This window comes from Serinus canaria, chromosome 6, assembly GCF_022539315.1.
Source record: "Serinus canaria isolate serCan28SL12 chromosome 6, serCan2020, whole genome shotgun sequence".
Lineage (NCBI taxonomy): Eukaryota > Metazoa > Chordata > Aves > Passeriformes > Fringillidae > Serinus > Serinus canaria.
Window position 1 is genome coordinate 22,571,197 of NC_066320.1, and position 18,704 is coordinate 22,589,900.

At 54.3% G+C, this 18,704-nt stretch overlaps 1 protein-coding gene across 1 annotated transcript in view; it reads left to right on the plus strand.

The window, feature by feature from the left end:
• TRIM8 (tripartite motif containing 8) overlaps positions 1 to 15,316 on the plus strand; it is a 32,915-nt gene extending 17,599 nt beyond the window's left edge. The window contains exons 3-7 of the mRNA XM_009087225.4: positions 7,986 to 8,081; positions 8,864 to 9,097; positions 9,459 to 9,490; positions 10,040 to 10,155; positions 10,826 to 15,316. Coding sequence (XP_009085473.2) covers positions 7,986 to 8,081; positions 8,864 to 9,097; positions 9,459 to 9,490; positions 10,040 to 10,155; positions 10,826 to 11,433 — 1,086 coding nt within the window. The 3' untranslated portion in view covers positions 11,434 to 15,316. The remainder of the gene's footprint in view (positions 1 to 7,985; positions 8,082 to 8,863; positions 9,098 to 9,458; positions 9,491 to 10,039; positions 10,156 to 10,825) is intronic.
• Positions 15,317 to 18,704: the final 3,388 nt, after the last annotated feature.

Here is an 18,704-nt window from a genome sequence, read left to right on the forward strand (position 1 = left end):
CTGATGAGATGCTGTCTCTCCTGGCAGGTACGGGGCAGGGAGTGGCTCTGCTGGCCAGGTCACTAGTGAGGCTCCCCAAGGGTCAGTTTTGAGACCAATCTTGTTTAGTACTAGGAAGGCTCTAGAGAGAGATCTGGACAGGCTGAATCAATGGGCCAAGGCCAGTTGTTTGAGGTTCAACAAAGTGAAGTGCTGGATCCTGCACTTGGATCACAACAACCCCACGCAGTGCTACAGGCTGGGAGGCAGAGTGGCTGGCAAGCTGTCCAGCAGAAACAGACCTGGGGATCATGAGCCAGCAATTGCCCAGGTGGCCAAGAAGGCATCCTGGCTTATGTAGCAGTACTGTGGCCAGCAGGACCAGGACTGTGATCACTCCCCTGTACTCAGCACAGTACCTCAAATTTCATGGTCAGTTTTGGACCCCTTACTACAAGAAAAATACTGAGGTGCTGGAGCGAGTCCAGAGAAGGGCAGCAGAGCTGGTGGAGGGTCTGGAGCACAAGTCCTGTGAGGAGTGGCTGAGGGAGCTGGGGGTGTTTAGCCTGGAGAAAAGGAGGCTCAGGGGAGACCTTATCACTCTCTACAACTGCCTGAAAGGAGGGTGTAGCGAGGTAGGGGTGGGCCTCTTCTCCCAGACAACAAGTGACAGGATGAGGACAAGCCTCAAGCCATGCTAGGGAGGGTTTATGTTGGGCATCAGGAAAAATTTCTTCACTGAAAGGAAGTTTAGGCATTAGAATGGGCTGCCCAGGGAGGTTGTAGAGCCACCATCCCTGGAAGTATTCAAGAAATGACTGGACCTGGCTATTAGTGCTAATAGTTTAGTTGACAGGGTAGTGTTCAGTCAAAGGTTGATCTCAAAGATCTTGGAGGTGTTTTCCAATCTTAATGATTTTATGATTCTATCACCAAGGCTCATCTTTGTCCTGTGGAGCCAGCAGCATCAGTCATGACTCGCCTGGCTGCATGCTCGGCATGCAAACTGGCTTCTCGTCCTGGTATTTGTCTTCCTGGTGCATTTCCAGACCCTTTTTTCCTCTTCTGCACATGTTATTAGTGAATCTTGAGCCCCAGATCTGGCATAGGCAGTTTGCCCTGCTTTCACTGCCTCTAGTTGTGTTTTGCATGGAGAGAGCCTCTGTTTTGAAGGGTAAAACACCCATTCTGGAATCACCTCATACCAGTATGAGGAAAGCTCCTTCCTCCAGGACTTGCAGGGCTGCTCGTAGAGAGGTGATGTGTCTCCAGCCACTGGCCTCATCTCTCTGCTCCTTAATCTCCCTTATCCTCCTTTTCCTCTCAAAGCAAATCTTCATCCTTACTCCAAGGACACTGACAGCAGCGGCAGCTGGGCCATGGCTTGAAGCTGGGGTCCAAACACCATAGGTAGAGCCCCAGCCTCATTCCCCCATTTGTGTGAGAGGCACAGCATGAAGTACCTCCCATGGCTGCAGTGAGCAGGGGGATGCACAGAGGCCCAGGAAGGTGAGTTAGCATTCTCAAGATCCTCCTGGAAGGTTGCTTTCTGACAGACAATAGGTTCCCATTTCCTGACCTCCAGAAATCCTGCTGCTGGCCCCACACAACACAATGCCTTGTATTTTCTCCTTATTAACAAGTTCTTCCTTTCTGCTAGGTGTAAACAAGGGAAAGAGCTGTCCCAAGCTGCAGGCACTGGCACAGTCCTTTGGTGGCTCTGGATCTGCTCTGGTACAGGGACATGCAGAGAAATATGGTTTGCCATGCCCACTGTCCTGGGATGCTCCAGGAGTCAGGCCTGACCTGGTTCTCATAAGCAGTCATGAGTCATGGCTCCATGGGAGCATCCAGCTGCTGTGTGCCAGTTGTGCTGCAGGGATGCCCTGTGCTGGGGTGGCACAGGAGGTGGGCATGGGGCTGTGCCTGTGGGGTAGCCAGTGGAGATGGACATGGGTCTAAACCTGATGATTTCTTCTCCAGGGAAGGCTCAGAGGCCAGGCAGCCTCAGGGTGATGTGGACAAGCAGGAGGCATCCTCGTCCACTCCAGCAGGAGAACAGGGTAGAGAGCTGCTGTTGCAAGAGGCACCTGCACATCCTCTTACCCCAAGCTGGAGCTGATTATTTGGCCTTCAGCCCTTTTCTACAAAGCACCAGCTCTCCTGGTGCTCAGGTGTCTCTCAGTGCTGGAAAGAGGGTCTCTTTGGTGCCTGCATGGCTGCTACTTCCATCCCTTCCTAGCAAGGACAGCTATTAATATCTCAGGCTGTTCCCCTCCCCTCTTCCTTTCCCTGTTGAGGATAAACCAGCCTGATCTCTGCACAGGGAGCACTGTGAGAAAAGCCAAAGCCTGGAGCACTGTGTGTGCTCTGGGCTGGCCAGGGAAGGCAAGACCTTGTGCTCCGGCTGGAGACCTTCCCTTATGCCGGGTGCTTACTGTAAATGTGTGCAAGATGAAACCCCAACCAAGAAAGCATTTCCTTCCTGCCTCTTTAAGTGGATCAGCCTCCTGTGAGTGTTGTGAGGGCTGTGAGGAGTTTGAAAGAGCTGGTTTTGCCTAGATCTGGTCAGCAGGAGACCACCAGCAGGGTGGAATGCTCCAGGGGTTTGGGCTGTGGCAGTGCATGGTGCATTATCTCATGATTTGAGATCCTGTTTTTGGGGGCAGTGGGGTGCTGTGTCCCAGATGTGCACAGTGTCAGGGTTCTGATGTGTTAGCAGGTGGGGTGACACTTTCAGGAGGGATGAAAATAGCTCATCACGTGGGTTTTTCTCAGAAAATGGTCCAGCTGACAGTGTAGTGGGGCTGGCGAGAGGGAAGCCTGTGTGTGGGAGGCCTGGGGAGGCGAAAGGTTGCGCTCGCCTCCTTGGCCCGGGGCTTTTGGTGCATTAAAATTCAGTCACTGTGACTTCAGGCCCGTCTCCAGCAACGTGCTGGGACATGTATCTCAATGGAGGCTCTTGATCCCGGTCCCTGGGCTGAGCTGCAGGTGTCTGGAGCCATTCCCGCTGCAGGCATCTGCCCTTTGCAGCTTCCTCGCTCCGGTTCCACCTTCCTCCTCCTCCTCCTCACCCTTCCTGCCCCTCATGCTCCAAGCTGCTCCCTCTGTTCTTGCTTTCCGGTGACTGCAAACAATGTCCTTATTCACTCAGTGGCTGGGATTTGGCGGCGAGGGGAAGGCCTGGGCGCAGAGGAGGAGGAAGGAGAGAGGCAGAGAAGTGAGTGTGCCTGTCCTGGGCCAGCTCTCCAGCTGTGGTTAAAGGTGCTCTGTGGGGCCGGCTGGCTCTCTGCTCCCCCAGTTTCCTACTGGAACAAGGGCTGTGCACTCCTGTGGTTTGTCCACCTGCCCTTCTGTAGTACCCTCCAAATCCACAGACAGTTCCAGCAGAGTTTATTGGGAATTAGCATCCTGCAAGCATCCCACAGGTCAGGGTGTGGGCACTCGGTTGCTCTTGCAAGGTGCATGGCCCTGAAGGATGCACAGTGCCTATTAGACATCAAGAGAAGCTGCATGGGCTCCATTTGCCCTGTGAACACAGTAAGGCTTTTCACTGCTCCAGCTCTTGTTTAAAACCACAGCAGCTCAGCAGGTCATGGGGCACCGCTGTGCCTCTGGTGAAGCTGCCAGGCTCCTTCCTGATCCTGCTGGGAATTGGGCAGGGACTGGTGAGCACTCCAGTCCCCAGGGAAGGGGTGCCAGAGGCTCTCCCCTGCCAGCTCTCCCTGAGAGGCACACAAGGGCCCTGACCAGCCTCAGAGAACACAAAACCTTGGGGCATGTTGTGGGATTTTACTGCCCTGCTGCTGGCCCCAGAGCAATGGGCTTCTGGGGGCTTCAAAGAGGGGATGAGGGGAGTGCTGAGCCTCAGGCAGGGCAGGGCCATAATCCACTGTTAGCGTGGGCTCAGCAGTGACCACAGGCTTAGCTCTGCCCTTTGGGAGAGGACAGTGTTGAGACCAGCCTAAGACAAGTCAGGGGAAATACTGTGCCCACAGATTGCTCCCTGCCTGGGAGGTCTTGGGTGGGTGTGAGCTCCTTCCTACACCCCAGTGCTCCCATTTACAGTGGAGGTTTTCCTAGCTGGTTGAGCTGGACCCATGTGTATAACATATCTGAGGCTTGTGGTGCTGCAGCCATGCAGTGGCTCTCAGATGAGAAGCATAGGTGCCCTGTATCATCAGAGCTGTTAAACTCTTTATTACTGTCTTCCTGTCTTGTGGTTGCAGGCATTTAATGTTGCAGAAGTTCTTTTTTGGGACTGTCCCTGTTCCCCAGCAGACAAATCCCTATGCCCTGCCTGGCAGGGTGGATGTGTCCTGTGCTGGGGTGGCCACTGGGGCTGGGGTCAGTGCATAGTCTGCATCTTACTGCACTCCCTCTGACCAGGGGGTGCTGTAAGGTGCAGGCAGGGTGAGGCAGGCAGGGTGTGGTTTCCCTGGTGGTGGTTTCCTCCCAGCAAGTGCTGTGGATAGTGACGGTCAGCAAACCTTCCCCTTCCCCCATGGGTACCAGCTGTGTGCATCCTCCCTGCAATGAGACCTTGCAGTGCTTGCTTTGCTTCCTGACAAGATGTCCCTCCAAACAGTGTTTCAATCTCGGTGCATGACCTGGGTACTCCAAACCCATCTGACTTGCCACAATTGCTGCTCAGGAATCACTCTCCTCTGCCTGCACAGGAGGAGTGCACCCTCACTCCTGAAGGGAAGTGAATGATAGTGTCCCCTCCTTTGTCCTTCCACCTTTGGTGGTCCAGCTCCCTTGCAGAGTTGATGCCCACGGTGTGTTCACAAGCTCCCTGTATGGGCTCAGCCCTTTTGTACCCACACTTCATTCTTCTCCATCAGGAGGGGGGAGATTATGTTCATCTCCTGCAGAATAAGCTGGTGTCCATGAACTAGCCCAGTCTCACTGGGGCCTACTGGGTCATGGTGGACCAGCCACTTACCCCAGCCACCAATTAATTTATTAATTAATGAGATGAATTCACTCTCAGCTGGTGTTGGAATAAAAAGCATTTTCAGTATGCGTTTCGCAAACTGGCGACGTGTCTCGGAAAAGACAAACTGGGATCAGAGTTGTGCACAGTCTGGGAAGAGTGCCTGGACGGAGGGAGCCTCGCTTCTCCCAGCATCAAGGTCATGCATGAAATATGAGAAATTACCCCGAGAAATTCTGATCCTGGAGGAGGAGGAGTTCATGACTTCAGAAATGCCAGATTTGGGAGGGGATGGAAGGGGAAGAGATCTATCTTCCTTTTCAAAATACCTAAGCAATTCAGCCTGTGCTGCATAGACAATGAGATTTTGCCCCTCGGTGCCAGAAGGGGTAGTTCATACCCTTGTGTCTTGTTAAGGTTTTGTTGCTGTGGGTGAAAAGCCCTCCCATTCCACTGCAATCCCAGGCACGTACAGTTTTTAAATCACCCTAAAAAAAGAGTGGCTCAAATATGAGGTTTAAAGAAAACACTGCATGTCCTTTATTCTGTCTGATTTCTGTGGGTTTAGGTTAGATTCTGGTCACTTTTTCCAGCTGTGAGGTGATATTAAATTAATTTACATATATGAAAAGGTTTCTTTACATATGTTTATATATATATTTGTGATTTCACATAATTGCATGATTCCTGGAGTGGGGCAGTCTGAGGTTTGTTACAAAACACAAAGGTTGGCAGCTCTGCCACGGCAGCTGCAGGGCGATGGTACGTGCATGTCCGGGCTGTTCGGTGCCTCTCTCGGGGGTCCCTCAGACCACTGGGGCTGGCAGGGTGGCCTCTGCCTGCCTGGCATCTGCCAGTGATAGGGAACCCTGCTTTCCCCTGCTAGAGCATCCCAGCAGCATCAGGGGAAGGGCAGTGGCTGCCTCGGATATGTCACATCCCTATGGGTATGACAGAGTGGGATAGGGATTTGGCCTCTGTGCCCAGCAAGGGATCCTGTCCTATGTTTTCTACCCACTCCCATCCCAGCTGGCAGACAGGGAAGTCAGGCTGAGGATGGGGCTGCTCCTGGGGGCCTGGCTAGACTTGTCTATCCTCCTGGTGGGCTGGTGTGGTATGGGCCCGGCTGTCTGTGGTGGAGATGGCGAGTCTGTGGCAGGGAGGGAGGTGTAGGGAAGGGCTCGGTGCAAAGCTCGCTGTGTCCTTTGGCTGCCCAGCATGGGGCGTGAGCAGCTCAGCCTGAGCTGCACGACCTGCCCAACTCCCACATTCAGCTGGCCTCCTGCAAACAGGGATGTTGGAAGGAATCTCTTTCCTTGGAGCCCAGGAGCAGGCTTGTTGCCTGCTACTTCTCAATCTGCCTACATGGGGCTGTTGTCTGTTTGGTGCAATAGAGCAGTTGTCCACCTGCTCCACAGTTCTGCTTGGTGCTTGACCCAAAACCCTGTCTGAGCCCCTAGAGAAGCCCCCAGCAGGTCCACACTCAGGCCTGGCTGCTGGCACAGGACCTAGGACACAGTTCCTGCCTGTACCCTTGGTTCTACAGGGTTCAAGCAAGTGGTGTTGCACTCACTCTCCAGAGCTCAGTTCCCACCGTGTTAAACCTGGGAGTGGATTGCAGCCTCCTGCTGCTGCAGCAGCACAAAAAACAATCATTTTACAACGAAAAAAAATGAGATTTTGAATATATACCTCAAGTCTTTCTCAGTGTGGATGCTGCAGGCCCCTGTGTTTCTGTATGCATGCACAGCAAATGTCCCCCCGTGGGCTGGGGGTCTGTGTTGCTGTGACTGCCCCTCAGCCCTGTTTCAGTGGACTGCCCCTCAGCCCTGTCTGTCTGTCTGCATGGGCCTGGGGGGGTGCACACGCGTGCATCCCGGGCATGCTTGTGGAGTGTGCTGTGAGTGGGAAGCTGGGTTTTTTTAGCTCCTTGTTATTATTAGTGGTCAGAGCCCAGTGACAGTAAGGCTGGAGGTGCCTGAGACCTTAAGAAAAACAACAGGAGGGAGGAGGCTTCGCATTCCTGCTCCTGAATTGAGTCGGAGGTGACAGCCTTTCCCTGCAATGCAATTAATCCCGGCAGCGCCTCTGTCACCCTCCCCCTCCCGCCTCGTCCAGGAATTAATTACTTGATTATAAATTCCCGAGTGGCGGTTTATAATAGCAATAATCCCCTCGAAATTCATTCTTGCTGCCGGTTTCTTTCCATCTCGCCCCCGTCGTTGAGTCTTGAACGCCGCATCTCCGTGCTGGGCTGAAGCCTTTCTCCTCACCCCGCTGGTGTCCTGGCTTTTCCACCCAGTAAACTTGAAGGGTGGAATATTTGGAGTTGATTTTGAGGGGTGTTTTGGGAAGCCCTGCTCCTGCTCATAGGGATGGAGCCCTTCTCTCATGGGCAGTGGGTTTCTCCAGGCTGGGAAGCATGCAGGAGCGAGGCACTCGTGCTGATAACTGGGGATAAGGTTTTGTCCCAGTTATTCGGTGGATGGCCCAGGCCCAGCCCCAAGGAGTGGGGCTAGGGGCTGGCAGTGTGGTAGGGGGAGGCTCTGTTCCTCCTCACTCTGTCCCTCCAGATTACGCTGACGCTGGCTCTGGGGCTTGTCAAGGAGGCGGGGAAGGGAGAAAGGATTTGGCGTGGCGTATGGGAGCGTGAGGGAGGTGGTGATGTCTCACAGGAGCCTGCTGGCGATGGGTGATGGGCCTCAAAATGGTACTGCCTTAGTGGGGAATGAGCCTCTCTGGGTCCCCCCCACAGTCCCCAGGACTTGGCCCTGACCCAACCCCACTGACGGTGCAGAAAGTTACCTGAGGTGCTGCCCCCATCCAGGGGACCCAGCCCAGCCAATAACACAGCCTGGCACACACAACCCCTCTGCCATTTCTGCCACTGAAATAACCAAGTTTCCAGCTCCACAAGCTACACGGGGGCTTTCAGCCTGGCAGTGGCATCCTGCTGGGAAAATGCACCATCCCTCCATGTGGGCAGAGCCAGTGTGGGCAGCACTGATGTTCACTGGCACATGCGGCCACTGGGCTCTGACGATGCTGCTTTCTCTCATCTCTGCAGAAGATGCTGATGAAGCAGCAGGACCGCCTGGAGGAGCGGGAGCAGGACATCGAGGAGCAACTCTACAAGCTGGAATCAGACAAGCGGCTGGTCGAGGTAAACAGTGCCTCACCTTGCCATGGCCAGTCCCAGGGACTGTCACCCTGTGGCACAATGGGGACAAGCTCGTGGGACACAGGGGCTAGGTGGGCAGGGAGGAAGACAGGCATGCAGGGGAGGAGTAGCTGGACAGACTTCCAGCCTCCATTTCAGTGTCATCAGTCATCATTTTGGGAGAATAAAAAAAGTGTTTGGAGCTGCTCTGCAGCCTCTTGGGCCTGGGTTGAGTTGGGAGGTGAGGAACAAGGTTGTCCTTAAATATCAGATGGCACATCCTGTCCTCAGCACAGCCTTTCTCAGGCAGGGAATGCCTGTGGTCCTTAAAGCCCCTCAGCCTCCCAGAGCATGAAGGGAAAGGCTCTGGAACATGAAGTGTCTCCAGCCTGGGGTGGGGCTGAGGATGAGGAAGAAGATGGGAAAGGGTATGCAGATAGGCATGGGTCGGATTTTTTAGGGGAGCACACTTCCCTTGGTGGTGTAGCAGGTTGTTCCTTGGCATTGAGTCTCTTGAGCTGATCCCCACGCAGACCCCAGGAAGTACAGGAATCTGCTGAACCAGTCAAACCTTCAGAGTGTACCTGTTGGGTCTCTGGCACATAGAAGTCCTCCCATGTGGGAGCTGACAGCAGGGTTTGAGCTGTCTGAGTGTTACAGGAGAGCAATGCTGGGGTGCAGCTTTCAGGCTGCATTCTCCATTGCTGAGAAAGGACCCAGGTGTCCTGGGACAACCAGGAAGAGGTCAAAGGGCACAGAGGGCCTGACCCTGCTCCTCTCCCCAGGAGAAGGTGAACCAGCTGAAGGATGAGGTGCGCCTGCAGTACGAGAAGATGCACCAGATCTTGGATGAGGACTTACGGAAGACCATGGAGATCCTGGACAAGGCCCAGGCCAAGTTCTGCAATGAGAACGCGGCCCAGGTTCTGCACCTCAATGAGCGCATGCAGGAGGCCAAGAAGCTCCTCAGCTCTGTCCAGGTCATGTTTGACAAAACTGAGGACATCAACTTCATGAAGGTAAGACAAGCTGCCCATGCCAGGGTGGGACAGGGGCTGTGGAGAGGCTTGGTTGTGTGGGAAGAATTGGGTATGTGTGGCGTGTGGTGGGGAGCAGGATGGGGACATTAGCTGATGTCTCCAGAGTGCTCAGCAGTGGAAGAAGTCAAGGAGAAGTGAGGCAGGCTCAGTGCTGGCCTCAAATGAGGAGGTGCCACAGCTGGAGATGGGGCTGGAGCAGCCCATGCACGGGAAAGGGGGCTCAATGCCTGTGGTCAGACTGTCCCCTCCTGGGGGTACATGGAAGCTGACACTGAAAGGGGGCATGGCCACCATGGCAGGGATTGGCCTTACTGACCAGAGCTTCTCCTTCCACTTCTAGAACACCAAGTCTGTGAAAATCTTAATGGACAGGTAAGCGCAGCGGGACAGACGTGTTTGGGGAAAAGGGTGTGTTCATGTCCACAGGGGTGGCAGCAGCACAATATCCAGAGGAAGACCAGGGCCAGGGATGCTACAGGGTTTGGGAGAGGCATATGCCATACTCAGCTTCCCTCTCTGGGAGGATATGCACCCATTGAATCAGGTCCTCCCTGTGGACTAGGGGAATCTCAGTGTTGTGCTTATGGAAGAGCAGAGGATGGGACCAGTCGGGTTGGGGTGCAGGGCTCCATCCAGCTCCACTGGGCAGAGGCAGGGCAGGGAGTTAAAGGCAGCACTGGCAGAGCAGAGATGAACTGGGATGGCCATGCATTGGGGACATGGACTGCAGGAGGTGTGCCCTGGCAGGGGACGTTCAAGCAGAACTGGACAGGGAAGGTCCTGTCTGCCAGAGACAGCCAGCTCACTTCTGTCCTCTACCCTAGGGAGGGGGTTTGGCTCCAGGAGGGAGTGGGGGGAAGAGCTGTCCTTCTCCTGAGTCTACCTTGTAACTCACACCTCTCTGCCTGCCATCCCCAACAGGACTCAGAACTGTACAGGTGGCAGCCTGCCCCCACCCAAAATCGGCCACCTCAACTCCAAGCTCTTCCTGAACGAGATCGCCAAGAAGGAGAAGCAGCTGAGGAAGTTGCTGGAAGGTGGGTGAAACCTGAGGGGTGCAGGGGCATGGGATCTCACTACCTCCTGTATCGAGAGCTGGCTGCCCTGCTGATCCCAGTACAAAAAGGTGGGGAGAGCTCTTTGGGGCAGGGACCCCTTGGAGCCCCTCTACAGTCAGCCAATTCCTGACTCTCCCCAGGGCATTTTCCTTGTCTTGTGAAATGGCTGTGTTCTGGGGTTACACAAAACCCTGAAATACAGAGCTTTTGGGGGTTTGGCCATTGCCAGGAAAAGTCAGTGGAAAGATGGGGGTCAGCATGTGGGCAGGGATAGCCAGGGGCTGGCATGGTCCCACAGCCCCCAGCCAATGCCTGTGAGCAAACCACGTCCTGTGGAGGCTTTCCAGTCCTCTCCTTGGGGGATTGGTGTTTATCCCCCAGGTTGTCCCACTCTGCTCCTGTTAGGGACTGTGTTCATGAGCTGTTTGCAGAGCAGTGCCTGGGGCTGCTCCGAGCTCCCTGCCAAGGGCCCAGAACTGAATCTGCAAGTCCACCTGCACAGGGCTGTGTGCATGGTTCACCACTGGTGGGGCGGGCTGGGGGACCCTCTGCACACATGGGGCTGGAATGTGGGTCTTGGGGCTGTAGCGCCCTGGAGCTGTGCCACGCTGTGCTTAATACAATCCCCCTCTTCCGTTCCCCTCTGCAGGTCCTCTGAGCACCCCCGTCCCCTTCCTGCAGAGCATCCCCATGTACCCCTGCACCGTCAGCAACTCCGGCGCGGAGAAGCGCAAGCACTCCACCGCCTTTCCCGAGGGCAGCTTCCTCGAGCCATCGTCCGGGACTGTGGCGAGCCAGTACATGAGCCAGGGTGCTTCGGCTGGCGAGGGGCAGTCCGCACAAGCCATGGTGCCTTGTAGCTCCACGCAGCACATAGTTGGACTTCCTAGCGGCCCGCAGCCGGTACACTCGGGCTCCGTCTTCAACCCATCTCACTACCCCAACACCACGTCATCTCAGCAGTCTGTGCTCTCCCAGTACGGCGGGCGCAAAATCCTCGTCTGCTCCGTGGATAACTGTTACTGTTCCTCGGTGTCCAACCACAGCGGGCACCAGCCCTACCCGCGCTCGGGGCACTTCCCCTGGACAGTCTCGTCGCAGGAGTACTCCCACCCGCTGCCACCTGCCCCCGCCGTGCCACAGTCACTCCCGGGACTTGCCGTGAGGGAATGGATTGACGCATCCCAGCAGCACGGGCGGCAGGATTTCTATAGGGTCTACGGCCAGCCATCGGCCAAACACTACGTCACCAGTTAACCGTCACACTCTCCGGAGAGTCCCGCTCGATGACGTGTTCAGAGAGAAAAGTCTGGTTTGGTTTGGCTTTTCTTTTTTTTTTTTTTTCCCCTCCTTTTAAATCAAACCCGATTTTTTCCCTGCCTCACACCCCTCCAGGATTTTGGGGAGGGTTGTTCTATCATATCTCCTTTTTTTTTTTTTTTTTTTTAATCCTTTAAAAATGAAATAATTTTTTTCATTTTAATGCCTTTTTTTAATTTAATTTTGGAAGTCCTTCCTGCCCCTCACTGGGTAAACACAAGGGAGAAATTACCGAGAAGAAATTGATGGGGATTTCAGTCGGACATCTGGGTCTGTGCGTTGTGCTCTTCCTCGCTCCTCTCTGCCTTTGGAAAACTTCAGAAGGGACAATGGCACCTTCTCTCTTTCTATTTCTCCAAGTTAATTTTTTCTGGTTTGGTTCAGTTTTTCCCCTTTCCCCACCCCTTTCTTTCCCTTTTTAAAAAGAAAAAAAAAGAAAAAATCTATCATTGATTCAGTATGAAATGATACTTGTAGATTTTGGGTTTGTTACTTTTTTTTTTTAAAGGCTGATTTTTTTTTTTTGTGTTACAAGGCCACTTCTCATGCATATTGGCATTTTTTTCCTTCTTTCAGAGATTTGTAAATACACAATGGCAGGAAATTTAATGCACAAAAAAAAAAGGGAAAAGAAACTTTACAAAAAACCACAAATAAATAAATAAAAAAAAATCTGTTCTAGTTTTCAGGAGGGGAAGCGTGATCAAAACGCACTCCCCTCCTGCATATCGCTGATGCAACTTCCTGTAACAAGCACTTTGTATAAAAAAAAGTGGACTTCCTGCTATAAGGCACAGGTATTTATTCTGTAACCAATTTTAGACACACACACACACACATTCACACACACACACACACACACACACACACGCAAAATATTCAAATAAATGTGATCACTTAGTGCAAATGCCTCGCTCTGCTGCAGCTCTTCCCCCGGGAACGCCAGCTCCGGCGGGAGGCTCCAACCTGCTTTGGGCAGGAAACGCTGCCCAGTCCCGACGATGGCAGGGGTTTTCCAGAGGGGCTGTTCAGGAGGGAGCAGCTCAGCCATGGGGCAGCAGTTGGTCCCAGATGCGGACAGGGTCCCCTCCAGTGCCTGGGTCCTGTCCCAGCCCCGTGGGAAGGTGTGCTGGAGATGTGGCTCTCCACCAGCTCCCTCCCAGGCAGCGAGGATGTGAGTCAGGCACGGAGCCGGCCAGGCCGCATCCTGCCCATGGGCTCCAGAACAATCCCCATTGTGGGATGGGGACTGGGCTGGGGACAGCAGCTTTCCTGACTCTGCCAGCATCCACCATTCCAGCCATGCTGCTGCCCTGGAACCCAGCCCTTAAGCCTTCATCCCCACTTAAAGCCCTGCTGCCCCCTGGGGCTTTGTGGGTGCTGGAAGCACCCCAGGCTGGTTTGGGGACCCTCTGTGCTCAGCCAAGGCTGGGAAGGGCAAGGAGGAACCTTTGTCCAGGACGTGCAGTGGGGCCCTGGGCTGGCCTGGCTGGGGCTGTGCAGGGGTCATCTTCGTCTGGGGAAAATGAAGCTGCCTTCATAAAACAGCAGTGTCCTAGAGGCAGGAGGGGTTTTCCACTGCTCTCTTCAGGTTCAGCTTGCTTTATTTTTTCCTTGGTTGCAAAACACCCCTGGTTTAGTTCCATTTTGAATTCCCCTTGTGCTACTTTAGTGGGAACTGGAAAGGGGAGAAAGTCTCAGTGAGCTGAAACAGGGGAACAGTGGGTTTGAGGGACGGGGACCCTCTGTCTAACTCCTCCCATTCTATTCCAACAAAGGTAGCAGCACAGCCCTGGAGAAGTTCCCAGGCAGTGTTGGGTTGGGGTACCTCCTGTGTTCTTGTACACACAGGCTGCAGAGCCTGGTAGCTCAGCCCTGCTATCCTGCTGGGTTCTTCTCAACCCTGCCCTGCTCGGGCTCTTCAGGAAACCCCCAGTCCATTGGGATATTTGGGGATTTGCTTCTCAGTCAAAAGCAAAGCACTCCAGCATGGCAGGAGGGAGCAGGATGCTCTCAACTTTCACAGGGGTCCCACGATGTCTCCCCTTCATATTCACAGGGCCGGCTGCTGGGGGGTAAAGAAGAACCCCGGGGTGATGAGGATACAGGTGAGATGAGTGATGTCCCTCCCTGTGGAGGAGGGTCCCCGATGCACAGCCAGGGCCACCCCCCACCCCAGGGTACTCCCCAGCCATGGCCCCTATGCTTGGTGCCTCTAGGTTTGACTGTCCAGCTGTCCTCCTTATCATCATCCTCTTCCTCCTTGGCACAGCTGCCTCCTCCTGTGATAGCAGCAGTAGCTGCCAGCCCAGGCATTAAAGCACCTGTCACCTACTAATGGGGGGACACAGGCACAGCCCCCACCCTGCAGGGTAACCAACAAAGGTTAGGACTCTCCCCATCATGGGCCACACTCACCCCACACCTTCACTGGAGGGATCAGCCCCAAAAGAGTGGGTGCCCATGCAGAGCAGAGGGGCCACAGCCCCTCTATTTCACCCCCATCCAGGAAAAGTCTCCTGGTGTCCTGGGTGCCTCAGCTTCCAGGACCATCAGTGCTGTCAAGCCCCATGTGCTGCTGGTGGCAAGGAGGAAAGCAGTGGCCTTGTGGGATCAACCCATGGAGCAGGAGGAGGAATGTGTGCCCGTGGCTGTTGGGATATTGGTGGCCTGGGAGGGGAAGCACTGAGGCTCGGGGGCACAGCAGGGTTTTGTTGATGGATGGCTCTGTCCAGGGGGTGGGGAGAGCAGGGGGAGCAGAGGCACATCCATAAACAGCTCGAGTTGTGAATGGAAAGAGACGGATTAGGAGCCAGGTGAAAACATGTCACATGGCGGAAAGAAAAATGAGCAGCTGGGAGAGACCAAATTGGTGTCTGATGAAGGACATGGGGCCTGGTGGAAAAAGGATCCCAGAGCTGGCGGTGCTGCACGGGGGAGGCTGATGGGGAACAGCTGGAGCTGGACACGCACATCTGGTGGAGCAGGGTGGGGGGAGAGGCAATGGCTGGTGGCACCAGCCACTGCACTCAGGGCACAAGGCTGTGGCTCAGCCCTTGGATCGGCAGGGTAAGAGGGGCTGATGCTTCACATTCAGGGTGATCCTGGGAAGGGGCCACAGCCCCGTGGTCCAGCCCTCCGCAGGGATTTACCCAGTGGGTTTTAGGCTCTCCTGTGCCAAGGGGTCCCCAGGTGGAGGAGCCACTGCCTCTTCCTCCATTTGCATACATGTAAATAAGCAATCAACATAATGAGGGCGAATGCAAACCAGGCTTTCAGTTTTCAACCCAGTCCTATTTTTAACCTTGGAGAAGGGTTTCAGCAGGAAGCTGCAGGCCCTGCCCTGGTAGCCATCAGTACATCCGGCTGTGTGGGTGCTCACACTGATCCTCCACCCCAAAGCACCGCTGACCCCACGACCACCACTGGGTCAGTGCCTGTTGTGCTGTTCCCGTTACCAAAGCAAACAGAAATCCAACATCTTTGTGGAAAGATGGACCACACAACATCACACCCTGCCTCGCAGGAGCCTTTTTGGGCAACTCTCCCACTCACTGAGCCCCAGGTCCCACTTTCAACCAGGGTGAGAACCCCAGGAAAGCCCTCACTGCCTTGGGAGAGAAAGCCCCAGGCTTAAACATGAGGGTATATTTAGACAGTGTCAATTTAAGTTTGCACATCAACTTTATAAATACGAAAGCCCATCTCCACGAGATGTTTAAGATAACTCATCACCCCTTGGAAAATATGCAGGAATATTAATTAGCCAGATTTGGGTATTATCTCATAATGAATAAATGAACACACCGTCTAACATGAACCACTGGTGTTTCATTGGGTTTTGTTGTTTTCGTCTAAGAAAAGTGTGTTTCATTTTAACCCAGGCTGGCACAGGGGCTCAGAGGATGCAGCCATGCCAGGGCCAACCAAGGTGGGACACAGCAGACTACTCCTTACCTGAAGGGGTCCTAAAAGCTGTTTGTTTTACACCCCCTGATTTTGCCCCAGCTGTCTGCACTGCCTCTGGAGACAAAGGGACAGGGATAGAGTTAGAGTCCTGTCCCAGCTGCAGCAGCCCTGGGCCCAAGGCGGAGATGGAAAATACAGCCCCACTTCTCAAAAGCTTGATTTTTTGCTTCTTCCCTTCTTGCCCTCAATCCTTGCCTCCTGCCCTCCTGCTCTGTTCCCCTGGCTGCTTCACTCCCTCCAGCTGGGCCAGGATAGGAACTTCCCAGTTGCTGTAGAAACCCAGATGAAGGACACACTTCAAACAAAAATGCCAAACAAGAAATGGCTTTGTGTGCGCCCGGATGGCCGCTTTTCCTTGCCAGGATGTTGTGGCTTTGAGGCCCTTCTTTGGGGCACCCTGTGTGGACAGGGAGGGCTGTAGGGACACGGGAGGCTCCCTTGCAGCCCAGAAAGTTCGTGTTAAGCAGTGAGCAGAGGCTGGGGGTCACTGGAGACTGCACTTCAAAGGTGTCCATCACCCATCAGATGCTGCACTGCCATCACTGGAGTTTTGACATTCCTGCCAGCTCTGGCAACATCTCCCCCTCTGGTCTTACAGCTAAGACACTCCTGGGACCCCAAGGGGCATCACCACCATGATTTGCAAGATTTTGGGATGGTGGAGCAGTTTCCAGCTGGCAGGAAGAGGCTCAGGGCTGAGAAGGGGACAGCCAGGCAAAGGATGGGGACACCAGCACAAGCCTCAAGGTCGAGGTTGCATGGCCTGGATGGTGGGCCAGGTGGCAGAGCCATGTCCTGTGGGCACAGGGTTGTGGCATCAGAGGAGCTGGATCGGGATGGACCAGCCAGCAGGCGCTGCAGGCCGGGGCCATGCTGGGCCCCCCCGGCGCGTGGCGGCTGGCGGGGCCGGGGCGGCGCGTGGGTGCGGGGCGCTGCCGGCTGCCGGAGCTGCCATTGTTTGCCTTCAATCAAGATGTTTCAGGCAGAATCAAAAGCACCAACTGGGGAAATCATCATCACAAAAAATCTTGCGCCTGCAAAATAGGTCAAGTAAGACTCCAAAGAGAGAGAGCGTCTGATCTGCATTGCAAGGAAGAATAGCAACAGCTGTGATCTCCAGTATATATGGATGGGCTGGGGGGGGATAAATATATATATCCATGCATATGTATAACCGCTTACAGCTGTTGGGCCGTATGTTCATTAGGGCCAACTGTTTTGGAGGCAGAGGGATCAGCGCTAATCGGGAAAGGGAGTTTATCATCACATTCAGAGGCAAAAGTGTCAGGAGCAACTGCAGCCCCCCCGCCCTGCAGCCCACACCAGCTGTGCCACGCTGAATGCACCCAATTCAGGGCCCCTCCCAACCCCCCGGGCTGTGAGAGCTGCAGCTCCTGCCCCAGCTCCAAAAGCAGCCGCCAGCCAGGCCCAGCTCTCGGCCCAGTCCCAGACCCAAGCACTGTCCCCAGGTGCAGAGAGGCTGCCACGCCCATCTCCCCATACCCCAGAGCAGCTCTCCATGCCCCTGCCACTATCACAGCCCCTCAGAGTAAGGCCTCTTCGCTTATCCCTTCCTGGCTTTAGCCTCACAGGTGCCAGCTATAAAAATGCACCCAAAATACATATAAATCCTCCTGTCTGACATCAGGGAGGGTGATGGAGCCAGGGCAGGACAGCTGGCTCAGCCACCCCAAGACGCTGGGCTTTGTCTTTGTCAGTTGGGACCCAGCTGTCTCAGGCTGGGGACAGTGCAGTGTCCCAGCCCACAATGATGCTCTCGGCAGGGTAGACTCGCTGTCCCCAAGAGTGTCCCCCTTGGCACCCCAAGCTCCTGCCAGACAGAGAAGCATTAAAGCATGCAGGCTGTGGATCCCATTGGTAGCACAAATGTTGCAAAGCCAGGCAGCAAGGACAACTTCTATTTAAAAATATCTCTCATCCAGGTGATTTACTTGCAGGGCATTCCTGCCAGCTCAGACTAGGGGCCTAACCCACCTGCCAGTTCCCCTTCCTCGGGGGGTTATTTACCTGGGGCTGCGTTTGGCTGGCTGACTGTGCTGCCCAGAAGGCTGCAGCTCAGAGGCAGGAGGTCATGGGATGTTGCAAGCAGAGAGGATCCTTTCAACCCTTCCTCTTCTGAATGTGATTTTTTTTTTTTTCCTTTTCCCATTAAAAATGATACAGATACTCATCTCGGTCAGACAGCTACATAGGAAATGCAGAGGAGGCACCCCCCCACCCCGTGCTGTTTCTAGCAAGCCTTTGACAGCATCCCCCAGCACGGGCACAGCCTGATCACAGCTTTAGAAGTTTTGCTTCCAATCAGTGCTGGGAAGGGAAATAAGTGAACAGATTGCAATAAAAAATCCAACAAGCCCAAATTCAGCCAACTGAGCCCGAAGCTGCCATTTCGGCAGAAGCCAATCACGAGGCTGCGGTGAGAGCTTGTTTCCACTTAAACAAAACAAAATAAAATGAAAAAAGCTTCAGCCAGCGCCTGGGTGGGTGCCCAGCTGGGTGGGCTGGAGCACGGCCGTGGCCATCAGTCCAGCTGCCCCGCTCCAACGCGTCCCAGCAGAGCACGGCCGGGCTGGGGAATGCCAACGCGGCGAGAACACGGAGGCTGAAATATCCGGCTCTGCGGCCACAGACCACTTCTCTGCTCTGATAAAGGCAGGCGTCTGGGGGTGCGAGGCCATAAACAGGGAAATACTGGCCAAAGAGGAACAAAAATCTCAGTGTTTTTTTCTCCTGCAGGCTGCAGATTATTATTTTCTTTTTTTTCTCCTCCCCACACCCAATCCGCTCGGTTCCTTGTCCTTTCGGGAGCACTAAATTCATCATGTGGATGTAAAGCGGGGCTTGTGCAGGGAAGGGACCCGCGGCTCGCTCCAGCAGACGCACGCAAGGTCACATGCAGCCTCCCCATAAATTACCACATCCCACCGTAAACAGCAGCAGGAGAGGGGAAGCGCAGCCGATTCGGGGGCCGGGGGCCGCAGGGGCCGATACATAACGTTGTGACAAGTCAAACAACTCTCAGGGTGTTCACTTGCCAGAGAAATATTTTTCACATCCAATCCATTAGGCAAACAAGATGAAAAAGTATTTCCTACTTTGCTGAAAAAATACCAGGACTGAGTATAAAGCGTGCCTTAAAAAAATGAGAAAAGAAGTGTGACCATCTATAATGTTTTTTTTCCAGTGGCTCTGACAGCCTTCCAGGCATCCTGACTGTG